The sequence below is a fragment of the Micromys minutus genome (assembly GCF_963924665.1).
Source record: "Micromys minutus genome assembly, chromosome: 28".
In the NCBI taxonomy this organism is placed as follows: Eukaryota; Metazoa; Chordata; class Mammalia; order Rodentia; family Muridae; genus Micromys; species Micromys minutus.
The window spans coordinates 15,207,091-15,223,846 of NC_137963.1; the positions used below are offsets into that span (position 1 = coordinate 15,207,091).

Consider the following 16,756-nt stretch of genomic DNA (forward strand, 5'->3'; position numbering starts at 1 on the left):
CAGAGATTAACCAGACCACCTGTCAGAACTTGGGAATGTGAATTCTTCAGAAGCCCAAATACAGAGCAAGTAGCCTGCCACAAGATGATCCTTAACCTCAAGTGATGAAATGAGGCATGGCTCCCCACATGACAAGGATGTTCCAAAACACAACAGGCTCTTGTCTTTCTTGTTATCATTTATTGGGCAGCGACTGTGCCTTGCTTATGATATGTAGATGTTGATAAATATCTAGTAATCACAGAACCTAACAAGATGGTACTGTCAGTTCTGTTGAAAACTGAGGCTCAGAGAGAAAGCAAGATGCCCAAAATGATACAGCTTGCCAGTATCTGTGGCAGAATTCTAACCCAGGTCTGTGGACCTCCAAATCCTGTGCTTTCTAACGACTCCTACTTCCTTACGCTCTTCTACAACCCCACATTTTCCTGGTTGCCTTTAGCCACTGGCTGTGCATTCCCAAAGATCTCTGTGCTTCTGCCTTTCAAGTAGGCATGATGCAAATTTTCCTTTCCTTACTGTTTTAACTCTTCTACACTTTTAAAGAGTAGCAAAAATCTGAATACAAATATATATATATATATCCCTAAGATCTGGAGTGGAGCTACCAAAACCAAAACCAAACATTCTTTCTCTCCCCTTTTGCTTCTCTGGCAGAGGGTTGTGGGGCGTTTGACTGTCTTCCTTGGTTTGCAGCACTAACGGAAAATTCTCTGCCTTCCTCAGAGGAGATTCCTCAGCTGGGAGGCTTGTCTGTGACGGGCCTCAGCTGGGACGGCCTTACACTCAACTGGACTACAGATGATCTGGCCTATGAGCACTTTGTCATTCAGGTGCAGGAGGCCAACAATGTGGAGGCCGCTCAGAACCTCACGGTGCCCGGCAGCCTCAGAGCTGTGGACATCCCAGGCCTCAAGGCTGGTACCCCTTATAGAATCTCCATCTATGGGGTGATCCAGGGCTATAGAACACAGATGCTCTCTGCTGAAGTCTCCACAGGTATCATCTCCGGCACCCATATAAACACACTCTCTCCCTCCCTCACTTTCTCCTCCCCCGCTCCCGACGTAGCAAGAAAATTAGCCTTTCTTCATGGCTGATTCCTTTCTATGCATGACGCATGCGCAGAGCCCTCTCTGTGAGAGGTTCCATCACTCCAATGCCTTGGCCACAGCAGTGATGAGCTATGGAAGATACTGACAGTTCTTACCTCCAACACCCACTCTCCTGATTCTGTCTCACAATGACATCTTTGCCTGATGGCCTCTCTTTGGAGAACCAGCCTGTTGGTTTTGACTTCCATCCCTAAGCCTGGCAGAGAATCAAAAGCCCATCCTCCTCACATTGCAAGTTTTGATGGAGCACAGGCCTTTTTTTTTTTTTTTTTTTTTTTTTTTTTTTTTTTTTTTTTTTGAGACTCTTTTGCTGTTTGAGAATGATGCTGCACTATTTCAAAATTTCTTGTGGAGATGTATCCTACAGTGCTTAGGCTTAACCGGTGATTTGTTTTTAAATGAAGTGAGCACAAACAGAGAATGAATTACCCTCCTGTAGGTAGTTCTCTGGGATGCAGAGCCATTGTTAGAACATCAAACTATCAAACTGTCTCTCAAAGAGAGGAAACATCATACAATTCTGATTGGATAATACACCAAAGATAGTGTTGTTCTTTAAAAGGACACTCAGGAGCCCTCAGAGCAAGAAGTATCCCAGGCTATAAATGTAACAGAGTTGATACCCCCCTTTTCTCTGTGTTTTGAGTTATTCCCTGAAGCAAGCTCTGATTCCCAACACCAGGGATGCATTCTGATTTATTCATTATACTATTACAGCTATAAGGCATTCAGTGGGAGTTTGCCTGTGTAACCAGCCTTCCTTAGTTCTTTTATTCCTGTGGCTCACCTTTACAGTGAACCCCGATGAGTTCTTTCTCATGAAACTGCCTCCCCTTTTTATATAGTCACTATGACTAAACTCTGATAGCAAACCATTACATCTTTGTTGATTCAAAAGGACAACTCTTCAGTGTTACCTCACTGTTACAGGAATGGTCACTGATTCACATATAAAACATAGGCAACCACAGTGTGGACAGTGACTTCAGGCTGCCCAGAGATTACAGTTGAGGCTCTCCTAAATATTCCTCAGGGTTCTTTTTTTTAAAGATTTATTTATTTATATTTAAATACACTGTAGCTGTCTTCAGACACACCAGAAGAGGACACCAGATTTCATTACAGATGCGTGTGAGCCACCAAGTGGTTGCTGGGACTTGAACTCAGCACCTCTGGAAGAGCAGTCAGTGCCCTTTACCACTGAGCCATCTCTCCTGCTCCCATTTCCTCAGGGTTCTTGTCTGACATCCACAAACTATTCCATCCCAGAAGGTAGAGCAATCAGTCACCCAGCACTTCTGATCTTTCCTGCAGATCTCATGGCTTAGATGTCATATGTATTCTTTTTTATGGGAGCAACATTCTTGTCTCTGATGAGTTGGCCCATTTGAGGGGAAAGGCTATAATTCATCTTTGAATCAGGGGGGTCTTTCTCCTTGATACATAGATTGTACCAGCTTCACAAACCCCTCCCACATGCACACACTGCGTGCTATATCACTACATCTCAGAAACGCAAAAGCACTGACAGGACATCTCTCAGGCAAAATATTCTTTCTTCCCTAAATCGGGTTGTCTGAACTGTGTGGCTTGGCTGTCTCGGCTGCCAATGCAGAACTAGCCTTCTTGGCCCACGTACACATAAGTAAATGAGGGCATGCTATTTTAACAGATGATGACCACAGCTGTCTCCTCCTTATCTAAAGTATAGGGAAAAAAATAATCAAGAGTTACACTCAGAGGTGGGTGGATCCTTTCAAGTGACAAAATCAGAAGCCTTGAGGTCCCACCCAGGGAGGCCCATTCTGTCAGAATTATTTAGCACTCATTTGGATAGATGGGCACTCTCTCAAAGCAAATGCAGGAATCCACAGAATCTTGGTCCCTGAGTGCAGCTCAAGAGCCTGAAAGCTGTCAGCCCTCCTATCTTTTGACTGATTGCCAATGACCCCGAGGAAGGGCTCTCAGAGGCAGATCCAGCTAAGATGAAGCCAGTTCCACTGAGACCAGCCAGCCAGTGTGCTGTCCTGAGGTATCTTGCCAGGCCTGATCAGGAGTGGCAAATGCAGTGCAGAAAAATCTAACAGCCATACCTTCCCTTTGTTCATTTCTCTCTTAACAAAAACCTTTGTCTCTTCCCTTGGCATCAGTTGGTAGTAGCAACTAATAGTTAGGGTAGTTGCTTTGACTCACTGTAACTATCAGATCTTGCTCCCTAAGCATGGTTCTATTAACCGCCTCCACCTTGAAACATGGCCAAATAACTAAATCATTTGATTTTTGTTCTCTCCCTCCCTTTCATCTTTCAGCCAAAGAACCTGAAATTGGAAACTTAAATGTTTCTGCCGTAACTCCTGAGAGCTTCAATCTCTCCTGGACAGCTACCGATGGGATCTTCGACATGTTTACTATCGAAATTATTGATTCTAATAGGTTGCTGCAGGCAGCAGAACATAATATATCTGGTGCTGAACGAACTGCCCACATCTCAGGGCTTCCACCCAGTACTGATTTCATTGTCTACCTCTCTGGAATTGCTCCCAGCATCCGTACCAAAACCATCAGTACCACAGCCACCACAGGTACATGAACATTATCTACTTTCTCACAATCTCTCCACAGTCTCTCTTAACAGGATAAAGCCACTTGATTTCAGTGGTATAAGCCATCAAATGCCATCTTTCCTAGGTTGCTGGGCTGCGGTATTATCTAACAATTTTTTTTCCAATAGCCACCTAAACGGTACATTTATTTGTATCCATAAACAGACCATTCTAAATATCACATGAAATTTTACCTAGGTTGTAATAAATAGTTTGGAGAAAGAAACTCCCTCCTTTGGTAACTTCAAAATCATCATGATAATTATCCTGGGCTTGCAAAGATGTCTCTTCCAACCAAATTTACGTTTTCAGTTCTCCTAATATCCGTCTCTCAGTAGAATCCCGAACGTCCTCATACCCAAATATCCTAGCAGTTTAAGAAAATTGTCAACAGCACCCTGTTTTGCTTTGTCACTTTGCTCCAGCTAGGAAAATCAAAAGAAAGAGCCAAGCTAGTTAACGCATCAGATAAGCAAGAGGTACCTACACCATTCACATTACCCCAACACCAACACTGGCTATAGAGGAAAAGATGCCCCGAGTATAGAATACCAAGAGACACATCGCACAAAGGAGGCAATATGTCTCTTCAGATAAGAAACATAATTCCTAAGGGAGCAAACTTGTCTCACTATACATATGTATTCCTGTGGCATGTGTTCTGTGCCATGTGGTTTCTGTTGTACCCTGAGAAGGGCTTTAGGGAGGGGAGCTTTGTCCACTCATGCACATCCGAGACAATGTCTTCTCTTTACAGATAAATTGGCATGCTTCACACTAGAAAAATGTGTAAGGGGTGTAGTTTTTCCTTATAGTTCACATTAGAAGGTCCATGTTCTGGGGAAACCAAAAAAAAAAAAAAAAATTGATATGATAGCATCAAATTTTATGTCAGCTTAGATCACCAGTGGTAGATGGAGACCCCATTTATATGCTGTTATCGGGGTAGTCTCTCAAAAATGGGAGCCAGGGATACTTGGTTCCTAATCCATTCACATTAAGTTTAATAACACAGAGGGGACAAAAATAGGTTGACCATGTGTATAGTTTGAATTGGTTTTCAACAAAGTATATTTTCTGGCCTGAAAGGCAGACTCTAAAACCTTATGGACTTAGTCTCCTATGTTTTAATTTTGACTTACAATGGTGAATTTGATTTCATATGTAATCTTCTTATATAGACAACTCTCTTCGTAGACACATCTCTGCCTCAAATATGATCTCAGGAACTTGTCTTTAATAGCTTTCTTATAGAAGTTAATTGTTTGATCATCACCAAACAACCGTGGCATACTCTATCCCCAGTCATCCTGAAACTCTGCCAGCTCCAGCCTCAAACAAGGCCTCTTCTAATTACAGCACTTACCCACTCAGGCTGATAGGCAGATAGATGGTCCAGGCAGCCACAAATACTTTTCATTATGTTCTTTTTCTCCAATTTAGCTCCCTTTGAGCAATATTTTAAAAATCAGCTAGTGCCCATTTTTCATCCTCCTGCGTCTACCAGATCCTTCTCAATTTGATATAGCTATCTAATCACAGCTTTGAAGCTTTAAAGTACACTCCATCCCAAAGAAAAGACCTTCACAGTCTAAATGCTCTTCCCCATCTGCCCATTTCGATCTGAAGTTGCTCTGTGTTGAGTTAACAAGACTTGCTTTTGTGTGGATTCCTAAACCATCTTTTCCTCCACTCGTCAACAGTCTTTTCTCATACCACCCATTCTCATCTGCCTGTGGTACCTCTAATCAAAGCCTACCTGTGTCCCATTCAAAGGAATGTCTGCATGCTGTTTCAGGTCAAAATGATCTATGGTCTCTTTTCATTTGCCTGGATGTTGCATATTAGATGCTGCACTTAGAATGCTAAGATGGGACCTTACATTGCAACCAAAAATTTTTCATGAGAAAACCCAGAAGTGCCCATCTTGCTCTTGAGATTTTCATTTGTCTGGGTTCCTGACAGATAGGCTGCTCTCTTTTGACATCTACTCTGTCAAGCTGCCACGGTCACCTGCTGCTGTCTGTTTCAAAGCATCAAAACTTTCTTCCCATCCCTCATCTTGTCAAAATTGCAACGCATGTGGTGAATACTCAGAGCATTAAATCTGTAAACATGTCTATCTTTCTTGGAAGAAGACAGCATGTCAAGGAAGTGTGAGTAAGAGACGTGGTGGGAGAAAAAAATGTCCCTGCATGGAACACTGACCAAACCCTAACTAGCATGTTCTTTCTGAGATGTGTCTTAGATCTCACAAATCACTGTGGTTGCATCCTCTGAGAGTGACTGAAGGTAATGCTAACCTCAGAAACCAAGGCCTTCCTACCTCCCTCACTCCATCTGCATGATGAATGTGTTGGCACTGCCAGCCTTCTTACTGTAGCATGAGCATTATTATAGACAGCATCTTTAATTCAAGAGATGCCTTCTACAGCAGAAGACTGAAGAGCTGAGCTCTATCTGGAGAACTTTATCTTCTTTGTGGTTGCAAAAACACTGCCAAAGTGGTAGCACAAACTACAGCCTTATCAGCACCCCGGAATGACAGGTGGGGGAAGCATGCCATTTCTATAACTGTAAGCGGCTCTTGAGCCAAACTGGTTGAATCCTTAGAGACTTTCGAGCATCTATGCCATGGAGTTTTGCAGTTCGGTTTTACTCAAATGGTCCTATTTTTATCTCTACATATTGGAGCTGAAACAAAACAACCCTCAGGGTGGAAAAATGCTTTGCCTCTTCCCAACCCTAAATCCTATGACTAGCTCAGTCTTTAGGGCTACTTGTTCTCTTTAAAATCAACATGGGTTGATTTGCTTCACATTCATATTATTTAATAAGTGACTAGCATCCTGGCCCCACATACTTCTCAGTTGATAATAGCCAGGGAGGCCTATTGTGTTAAATTAGTCTCTCAAATTACTGACTATTTAAGAAACAAGAAAAGTTCTACTTCAACAGGATTTTCTCTTTACAAAGGCTCCATTAAGCAAACTCCCTAATCAAAGGATTTGGTGTTTAACTTCAAGTTTTTCTACAGCGTTTGCATCTACTAGATGTTTATTAATGTAATCCACCTTCATGGGTGAGTCATAGATTTTCTATTACGCATGTATTTAAGTTTCCGATGTCCTTGAAGAAACTCCACATAGATGTGCATGTTAGCTTTTAACTACACATCCATATAGGTCAAATGAACACTAAGAAAAGCCCTAAGAAGTACTTTCTAAAGAATGTTGGGTAGAATACCATCTCACTGAGGCATTTAGAGACATTGATAAGATATGAACCCATATCTTAGCAATGTGCGGGAGGGCAAGACTGCATAGATTTATTTACAGAGCAAGTCTTTCAAAGCCATTGAAGGGAAGTGTGCTCTGTGAATCTTATTGGTAAAAGAAAATGGTTGCTGTTTATGATGGATGTTTCAATATGAAGCTGCCATTCCTTAGGACATCTTGACCGCAGATATTTTGGAAAATGTAACCACAATATCTTTTATATGAGTCCTATCCATACTTCAGATGGCTAGTTAACTTTCCTTTTACAAATGGCTCTAAAAGCTTTTATACTTTAAAAGAATACAAATCAATGAGTGCAGAAAAAAATCTAACTTCTTTGTCATATAGTAAATGCAGGTATAAATACTGCCTGACACTGACATTCTATTTTTTTTTTTTTTCCTGCAAGTATTTGGTTAAATACAGACATTCAAACTCTATGGAAAGTGCTGACAAAATCTACTATTTCCTCCAATCCCCTGCCTCTCTCTCTCTCTGTTTCTCCCCATGTTCCTTCACTTCAGAGCCAGAACCACAGTTGGGCATGGTGATCTTTAGCAATATTACTCTTGACAGCCTCACTGTGTCATGGACCACACAAGCTGAGCTTTCTGCAGAGATTGTTATCCATGTGAGCGATGCTCATTTACTGCACGAGTATCTGCAACTCACAGTCCAGGGAGACGTGCAGCAGGATCACGTCACTGGCTCGGTAGAGAACACTGCCTATGATGTCAGTGTGACGGGGACCACCTGGGCTGGTTATGCCACCAGGTCCCTCACTGCCTTTGTCATCACAGGTATTCAAAGGTTCTCCTTGTCAGTTCAGGATTCTGAGAGAGAGAGAGAGAGAGAGAGAGAGAGAGAGAGAGAGAGAGAGAGAGAGGCATTTGAAAGAAAAAAAATCCAAGCCCAAACATAGTCTTGACTTATGTAAAGGTCTTTATTTTTAACCTACAGGAAATTAATACAGATGTATTTATGTTGTATATACGACATACATAGTCATTAGAATATATATGGTACAAAGTTATATTTTAACACATGCATTCATTGAAGAATTACCAAATCAAATTAATTATTGTATCCATCATGTCATCTATCTTTTTTTGATGATATTAGATATAATCTTTCAGTGGTTTGGATCATCTGTTATTATTAACTGAAGCAATAATTCTGTACAATAGCTCACTGAAGTTCATTCCTATTGGCCAGTTGAACTTTGTGCCTTTTGACCAACCTCACCTCTAGTAACCGGTATTCTCCTGTCTACTTCTATCAGTTCAATTTTCCAAGATTCTCCATAAAAGTGATTTCTCTCCCCGTGCTTGGCTTATTTCACTTACTGTTCTCCAGGCTGTGACCTGTGAAGTCAAAAATGACAGAATTCCCTCCTTTCATGGCTATATACTATTCTCCTGTGTGTACTTACAAAATATTCTTACTAATGTAACCACTGACAGAAGCTATGCAATGTTATTCACAGTAGCAAGAGACACCAAATGTAAATTGATAACCACTGAAAGCAATGTCACTCTTAAGAAGTGGACTGTTACAGCCCCTTTTGGAAGCTCTTCACACTTGTATAGGGCTTTGGGAGTCGTTTTGCCCATTTTATAGAATGCTTCATTCATGGTTCAGAGAGTCTGGAGAAAGCATTAACTCCAAGTTAGCACAGACCTAGAGAAGAAATGATATTCATAAATTGTGCTATATACAATGTAAAGTACCTAGTGTCCCAGAAGTTCCTCAAATCCTCTAACTTGCCATTTAAAAGACGAGCCCCGGAACTGAAGAGATGGCTCAGTGGATAAGAGCACTTGACTGCTTTTCCAGAGGTCCTGAGTTCAATTCCCAGTAACCACATGGCAGCTCACAACCATCTGTTATGGGATCTGGTGCCCTCTTCTGGTGTGTTTGTAAAGAACTATAGTGTACACACGCACATAAGATAATTAAAAATTAAAAAATAAAATGAAATGAAAAACAAACTCCAAGCCACCACCCCCCAAAACAAATAAACTTACTTGTAAAACAGTCAAGAATAGAAACTGACAAATTCAACCTAGGAAGATAGATAAATGCTAAATTTTACACACTTATTAAATTTGAACTATGATGCTTCTATGTATCATAAAGTGATGCTTCTGTCCTGATCTTATGTAGATGATAAAGACCTGGTTTCAGAAAATTAAATCTCTAGCTTGCCAAACTTAAAAAAAAAAATGCTTAGAAATTCTCTTCTGCTAAACTTTCAGGAGACAGATGTCATCGGCATTCGACTCTTAAACTAAGCTAGTCCCTCCCAGAGTCTAAATGACTATAAATGAGCTGGTGTTGATAAATACAGGTAACTAGCCATGGTAGCTGAGGTCAAGTCTGGTTGGTTTCTAAACCTCTGCCACATCATCTTACTTACATATAGCCCTGTCAAGTTGCAAGTTTATTTGGAACCTGAGTTCCTTATGTTAAGAAAGAGGCTACCCACTGATGGTGCTGGCCATCTACATTAGGGATCTAGAAGCCTCCACTCGGTCCTCTTTCAATGTTATGTCCCCCTGTTGATTCCCAACAGTAATAGGAGAGTGGGCTTGTTAAAAGTAAGTAACAAGGCTGGGGTGTGGATCAAAGTTAAATGTGCTTGTCTAGCATGAATAAGGCCTTAGATTTGTTCCTCATCCCTGTACCTAACCAACAATCCCAGATGAAACAGTAGAAACATGCCTTACAACTTCCTCTTAGTAGAATGCTGGGTATTGTGTAGCATAGGATTTTAAATAATTTTTTTTCTTTTCAATGATCAAATGTGAATTTAAGCTGGTTTTATTTGTTTTTTACAGCAGAAATAATAGAGTGAGAGGACTCTTTCTACCCTAAGCACGCAGACCCTATCAGGCCCTTACATGTCACCTTCTAAAGGACCTCCCACAGAACAGAGAGAAGCCAGGGAGGCTGAAAGAACAGCCCTCAGGAAGGAAACATAGATCCAGTTACAGCATTGTTTCTGTTAATCCAGAATCTGAAAAGGCACTACATTTTGAAAGAGGCTTACCAAAAAGAAATGAAAATGAACAGGAAAGGCGGGTAAACAAATCCTTGATTGACTAGTTGACCTGAAAGTACCTGTTTTCACTGGAATTCACTACTTTGATGGCATGGAGTTACGGGGGCCAGCTATCAAAGAAAGGTACCACTTATCTAAACAAAAGCAATATTTGAGATCCTTGTTTAACAAACCAAGACTGTTTGCACGGTAAAAACAATTTCATATTTGCTTTGATAGAGTTACAGCTCTTGGGAAATCTTATGAGAAAAAAAAAAAAAAAAAAAAACTCTCTCAAAATAAACATCAACTGTTTCAAAATCAGCACAGGAAGTCCAAGCCACAGCAAAGTTTAAGTCTCTGCTCATGGATGAAGGCATTCACTCACGTATTCATTGAGATGTCAACCACTTCTATTTAAACAGTGTCTTCATATCCTAAAGGGATTTGACCATAGGCATTAGTGTGAGGGCATTTATAACTTTGAAACTTCTCAGTTAGCTGCAACAACATGAGAGAGAGAGGAAGGAAGGAAGGAAGGAAGGAAGGAAGGAAGGAAGGAAGGAAGGAAGGAAGGAAGGAAGGGGGAAGGAAGGAAGGAAGGAAGGGGAAAGGAAAGGAAGGAAGAAAGGAAGAAAGGAGGAAAGAAAGAAAAAGAAAGAAAAGAAAGGAAGGAAGGAAGGAAGGAAGGAAGGAAGGAAGGAAGAAAATAAAAGAAAAGACAGATTCTAAATTACATGCTACTAAAGTAGACTTGGGCATGGAATTTCCGCCCCTCTCCCCTTTGATATAAATTAAGTACATTCAGCATTGCTATGCACTGGATGAGGGTACACTGGTCTTTTCTCATCTTTCCTATCAGAGCTGTGACACACTGATATACCAGAACACTGGACGGCATTTACTGATTTAAGCATTGGTTTCGATGTGCAGAACACAAAGCTTGGAGCAAGAAGGCCTTAGAAAACTCAGAGAGTGTCTGTTCCCACTGATGTCCTGAAGGCCAGCAGACAGTTAGCAACACGTACCTTACAGCATTGCTGTATTGTTAGACTGGATCAATGATCTGTAGCCTCCTCAACTGAGACTTGTTTTCAGAAACTTGACTGCCATAAGGTCACTCTTTAGAAACCCCAAGTATGTGAAAAGGCCCCTCAGCCACTAGGAAGTAAGTGTGTTTAGGACACAAATGTTAGGTGAATAGTTAAAGCCTGAAACCAAGAGAGCAAAATATGCTCTTGCTTTCTAACTTAATCCAGAAAAAAAATGAACAATGTAAGAATTGCTGAACTTTAGAATCCCCTCCTGGTTTGTGAACATAAGCCATTAATTTGGACAAATAAAACACGACAAATTTTATTGCTTCTGTGATCCCAGTTTATGAAAACAGTATCACTCTGTAGTTGGCCCAAATGATTATATTCAAAATATGAACCAGATTAAGATATGGAATATACTTTACAAAGTATAACCAATTTTTTAAAAGTCTGAAATGCTTTAAAACAAGAAACAAGAAGATAAAGGTTTCAAAGTGACACAGGTGTCCTATTTGTATAGTGAGATATGGATGGCCCAAGTTAGGCTCAGCTGAAGGCCTTGCTCTATCATATCTTGCTGAGGTGAGATGTGGGCCAACTCAGTCAGCCATTTAGAAACCAAGGCACCCAAGACATTATTACTAAATGTTTCTTTCCTGTGCATTTAACTGAAGGGATACTTGACTAGAATGTGAAAGTAATCTTGGAGTCATGGACATTTAACTCATGGGGTGATTGATGGGGAATCTATCTGTGTTCTTGGAGTCATGGGCATTTAACTCATGGGGTGATTGATGAGGAATCTATCTGTGTTCTTGGAGTCATGAACCTTTAACTCATGAGGTGACTGACAGAGAATCTATCTGTGTTCTTGGAATCATGAGCATTTAACTCATGGGGTGATTGATGGGAAATCTATCTGTGTTCTTGGAGTCATGAACCTTTAACTCATGAGGTGACTGACAGAGAATCTATCTGTGTTCTTGGAATCATGAGCATTTAACTCATGGGGTGATTGATGGGAAATCTATCTGTGTTCTTAAAGTCATGAACCTTTAACTCATTAGATGATTGACAGGAAATCTATCTGTGTTCTTGGAGTCATGAACATTTAACTCACGAGGTAATTCACAGGGACTCTATCTGTGTTCTTGGAGTCATGGGTATTTATCTCGCTGGATGGTTGACTGGGAATCTATCTGTGTTCTTGGGGCTGCACACTGCCCCAGCCAGATCAGTGCTGCTAACCTGAGTCATTTTCACTCCTCCCTTCTTTCAGAGGCCTTGCCCCTTCTGGAAAACTTAACCATTTCCGACACTAACCCCTACGGGTTCACAGTTTCTTGGACGGCATCGGAGAATGCCTTTGACAGCTTTCTAGTAACCGTGGTCGATTCTGGGAAGCTGCTGGACCCCCAGGAATTCACACTTTCGGGAGCCCAGAGGAAGCTGGAGCTTAGAGGCCTCATAACTGGCATTGGCTATGAGGTCCTGGTCTCTGGCTTCACCCAAGGGCACCAAACAAAGCCCTTGAGGGCTGAGACCATTACAGGTATTTCAATTCAAGAGAGCCAACCGCTCCTCTTCCTGGTTCCTTTCTGTGTAGTCTGTCTACAGATCCCTGTGATTTTAACATTGTCTGTGTTCTCTACTTAATCCACAGATGTAGCTTGTTCTCTCGTGTTATCCACATGCTTTCCCCTTTAAAAAAAAAATCTATTGCGTACTGACACCCCTCCCCCACATCCTAGAAAGGAGAAGGTCGAAATGTTTCCCTTCAATGTTCCAAAGTCTTTAGTCCATGTCTTGCCTGTAGCTCTCACATGCTTCTTACAATGACTTTTATTTGTGTTCATCCTGGCTGGTTCCCAGCTGCATTTCAGCCTTCACAAAAAAAAAAAAAAAAAAAAAAATGCCAGTGAGTATATTTTTAAAAATCTTTACTATTCCAAAGTCTCAACCTGTGATCTTAACCAACTTACACAGTGGTCTTATCATTGGTAACTAAATGAAATTAATTATACTGGACTCTTAAAAAAACAAAACTAATACCAGAGCTTCTTCAACACAGACTAAATCCATAATGTTCTCAAGGCTAATACCTCCTACAGAAATACCACATTAATAATTCTAACAGTCAAAAAACTGTGTTTCCCAAAGTATCTCTAGAGAAAACAAGCTTTAAAGATCTCATTTGATGACATTTCGTGTTCAGTTAAGTTTGGAAATAGGATCTTTGACCACACAGGCTTTTCAGAATCTCCTATTGTGTGTCTTGCAGAGGGCAGTATTTCCCAAACTTGTCTGACAAGGAATGCTTTGTAAAGGATGGGGTTAGAACAGGCATAGTTTGCTTTGAGCATGCTTTGGGAAACTCAGCTTCACATTTATTTTGACATCGAGTTTTGTCTAGTTAGCAAAATGAAACTCTGGGTACAACGTCTATATAATTACATCTCAAGAGGTTCTAAGCCTCATCCTACCATCTGAATGGTAAACTAGCAAGGAAATAAAATCAAACAGGAAATAAGAGGGGCCTTTTTCTGGAGAGCAGCTCTGTAGAACAAAGCCAAAAGACCATAACATTTTAAGGCATTTAACTAGGGCTTGAGGGAAATATAATCATCAGAATCATCATGGACAGCTCCACAGATCATTAAAGTTGGTTTATTTGTCTTTTCAAAAGGAAAAGAAACAGGGAGCTCACAGCGGATGGGCACTCAGCCACTGGAAGACAAAAAGCAGATGTAAACAAGTTATGGCTTTGAACTTGTTTAATAATGCATGGGAGGGACCAATATGGGTCCAGATGTAGACTGATACAGTTACTCTTAGACAAAACTCACAGATGCAAGCGTATGCTTGGCTTGTATTGAATGTGTCAACTCGGTGTTTTCCTTTTCCTCCCCTTACTAGACTTCCTAATGTGGAATGATTTTCTTTCCCGGTATCTCAGGACACTCTGTCTCTGAAAACGGAGGCAGCACTGCATTCTCATACTCCACCAGAGGGAAGACTGCATGGATAGCTAATTAATGCTCTGTCTCCTCCTTTTCTTCCACCACCTTCTCTCCCCCTAGAAGCTGAACCGGAAGTTGACCACCTTCTAGTTTCAGATGCCACTCCGGACGGTTTCCGTCTGTCTTGGACTGCTGATGAAGGGATATTTGACAGTTTTGTTATCAGGATCAGAGATACCAAAAAGCAATCCGAACCACAAGAAATAACCCTCCCTTCCCCCGAACGTACCAGGGACATAACAGGTCTCAGAGAGGCCACTGAGTACGAAATTGAACTCTATGGAATAAGCCGTGGAAGGCGATCCCAGCCAGTCAGTGCCATAGCAACAACAGGTACTGTAAACAAGCAGGTGCCATGGCAACAGTGGGGTCTATAAACAAACAGGAGAGGAAAGAGGAAATTCAAGACTAGGACTCTTCTTCCTGTAGGGCTGAACCTGTTAGATCCTAATTCCTTTAACTGTGTTCTCCTAGACTGTATGGACAAATTTGCTGTGCCAAAAAAAAAAAAAAAGTGTATGATTTGTTACTTATCAGGGTGGAGAGGATTTAGTGAGTTAATTCATGTACAATCCACAACATGGGACTTGTGATGTGTAAAGGACGTCATAGTGTTCCTCCTATATCTGCATCTTGACAATCATTGAACGTTTTAAATCCCCAAAACTTTCTTATGTCTCATAGTATCCAAGAATGCAGTCCCTTGTTCTCTGGTCAGATGTTCCAGTCACACTGGATAAGGGAGGGGTGGTGGAGATACGGAAGCAAGGCCTGCAAGGATTATAACATTTTATAAAATGTGCCACCTAAGCCATCAATACTGTGGTTAACAAATGGAAGGTTGGAACTGGTAAGGCTGGCAGGACAGTCTTCCCAGAGTATGAACAGACTCTGCGTGTAAGAGCTCTCTATGGGGGAAATAAGACCCCTTTTCCTATCAGCTAAGGAGAAAGGAAAAGGTTCCCAGATACATCCTTACTATGGACATAAAAGCATGTGACTCTTTAGAGGGAAGAACAAAGACCTGGAATATGGTACTTTTAGAAAACCGAGGAGCAGTCGGGATGGCGTTGCATAGAGACAGCTCCAGCACAGGAGCCTGAGGAAGGAATCAGAAAATGCCAAGAAAAGGATAATCACCGGGAAGTATGGACTATACACAAAGGATCTCCACCTTGTCTATTGACCTGAGACCCAGAAAGCCCAAGTGCTCTGCCCAAGGTCATGCTACTATAGTGAGTTTATTGAGGCGGTATGACTGTGATTGTTTCAGTGAGCAACCAAAATGACAGGTAAGCAGTGAATACATACACTGTCTACATCTGATAGACAGGGTATATTAGACCCAGCTCCCTATGTTAAGAAATGTTTTGTTGTATGAATATGCAGAAGATGGTTTGTGGTGTGTGTGTGTGTGTGTGTGTGTGTGTGTGTGTCTGTGTCTGTGTTTGTGTGTGTCTGTATGTGTCTCTGTGTGTGTGAGTGTACATGTTACAGAGACAAAGATACAGACTGAGATATATTATGTGTGTCATATATATATATATATATATATATATATATATATATATAGTATCTATGTGTGTGCAAAAGTCGGAATATGCAGCTGCTCATGCCTGTGTGTGCACAGAGGCCAGGGAAGAAAGCAGGGTGTCCTTCTGTATCACTGTCTACGTTGCTCTATTGAGACAAGGTATGTCACTGACCACGGAGCTGGGCTTTTGGCCACCAAGCTCGAGAGATTTCTCTACCCATATGAGCACATAGCACTCGAGTTAACACACATGGCCACCATGCCTGGCTTCTTATGCAGGTGCAAGAGACTCCCACCCAGCACCTCACACTTCCCACCGAGCTATCTCCCCAGCCCACCTTACGTTTTTTAATACTGTACTTCTGACTGAGACCCACGGCTTACCCATCCAGCTAGAGTGACAGGCCAGCAAGTTCCGGGGATCCTGTCACTGTCTCCCCCAATGATTGGATCGCAAGTATGACACTATGTCTAGTATTTTGTGTGACTGCTGGGGTTGTGGTCAGATCAGCCTGCTTATGTGGTAAGCATGCTACAGACTGAACCATCATCTCTGCACCACGGCACAGTACAGTGTTGTAACAAGAGACAGTATGCAAGCATCTGCCCAAAGAAACTACAGCCAGTGCCTGTAGACAGGAGACAGTGCATTAATGTAGCAAGAGGAAAACATTGCTCTTTCTGTGGACAGTAGCCCCAGATCATACACTGGTGGCACAGTGGTTAGCGTATGTGGTTAGAGTAACCCACCCCAATGTTCATCGCCATCTCCCTGTGACTGACACAGAATGGCTCCAGATCAGAAGCAGGGACTGATCTTGGTTTATAAACACTGCTCTTCAAAGCCCTGATCACTGCTTTTGTTTTGCTAATTTTTTTATAAGCCTTGTAGTTCTAAAGAAAAACAAATAGAATAATCATGAGTTGATTTGCATTGTTAAGAACAAAAGAAACACCAAAGCCTGCTTTGTTAGGAAGACCCCCTTTGGGGGGGGTCTTAAATTCACAGCCAAAGAGAAAAGCACATGTGTATATTGCACTGTGCGTAAGCAATGGGTTTGTGTATGCTTGCACACCCATGCTCCAGGACCAGGAGAGGCCAGAAGACATGGCGTCAGCCCCCTCC

The 16,756-nt window shown here is 41.5% G+C and overlaps 1 protein-coding gene across 2 annotated transcripts in view; it reads left to right on the forward strand.

Annotated features, from left to right (window-relative positions):
- TNC (tenascin C) overlaps positions 1–16,756 on the forward strand; it is an 87,256-nt gene that overhangs the window by 50,029 nt on the left and 20,471 nt on the right. Inside the window, exons 13-16 of one of the 2 annotated variants that reach the window (XM_080940275.1) lie at positions 727–999; positions 3,425–3,697; positions 12,356–12,628; positions 14,157–14,429. The exons of the other annotated variant lie outside the window; for it this stretch is intronic. Of the exons in view, the coding sequence (XP_080796401.1) occupies positions 727–999; positions 3,425–3,697; positions 12,356–12,628; positions 14,157–14,429 (1,092 nt within the window). The remainder of the gene's footprint in view (positions 1–726; positions 1,000–3,424; positions 3,698–12,355; positions 12,629–14,156; positions 14,430–16,756) is intronic. 2 annotated transcript variants of the gene reach the window in all.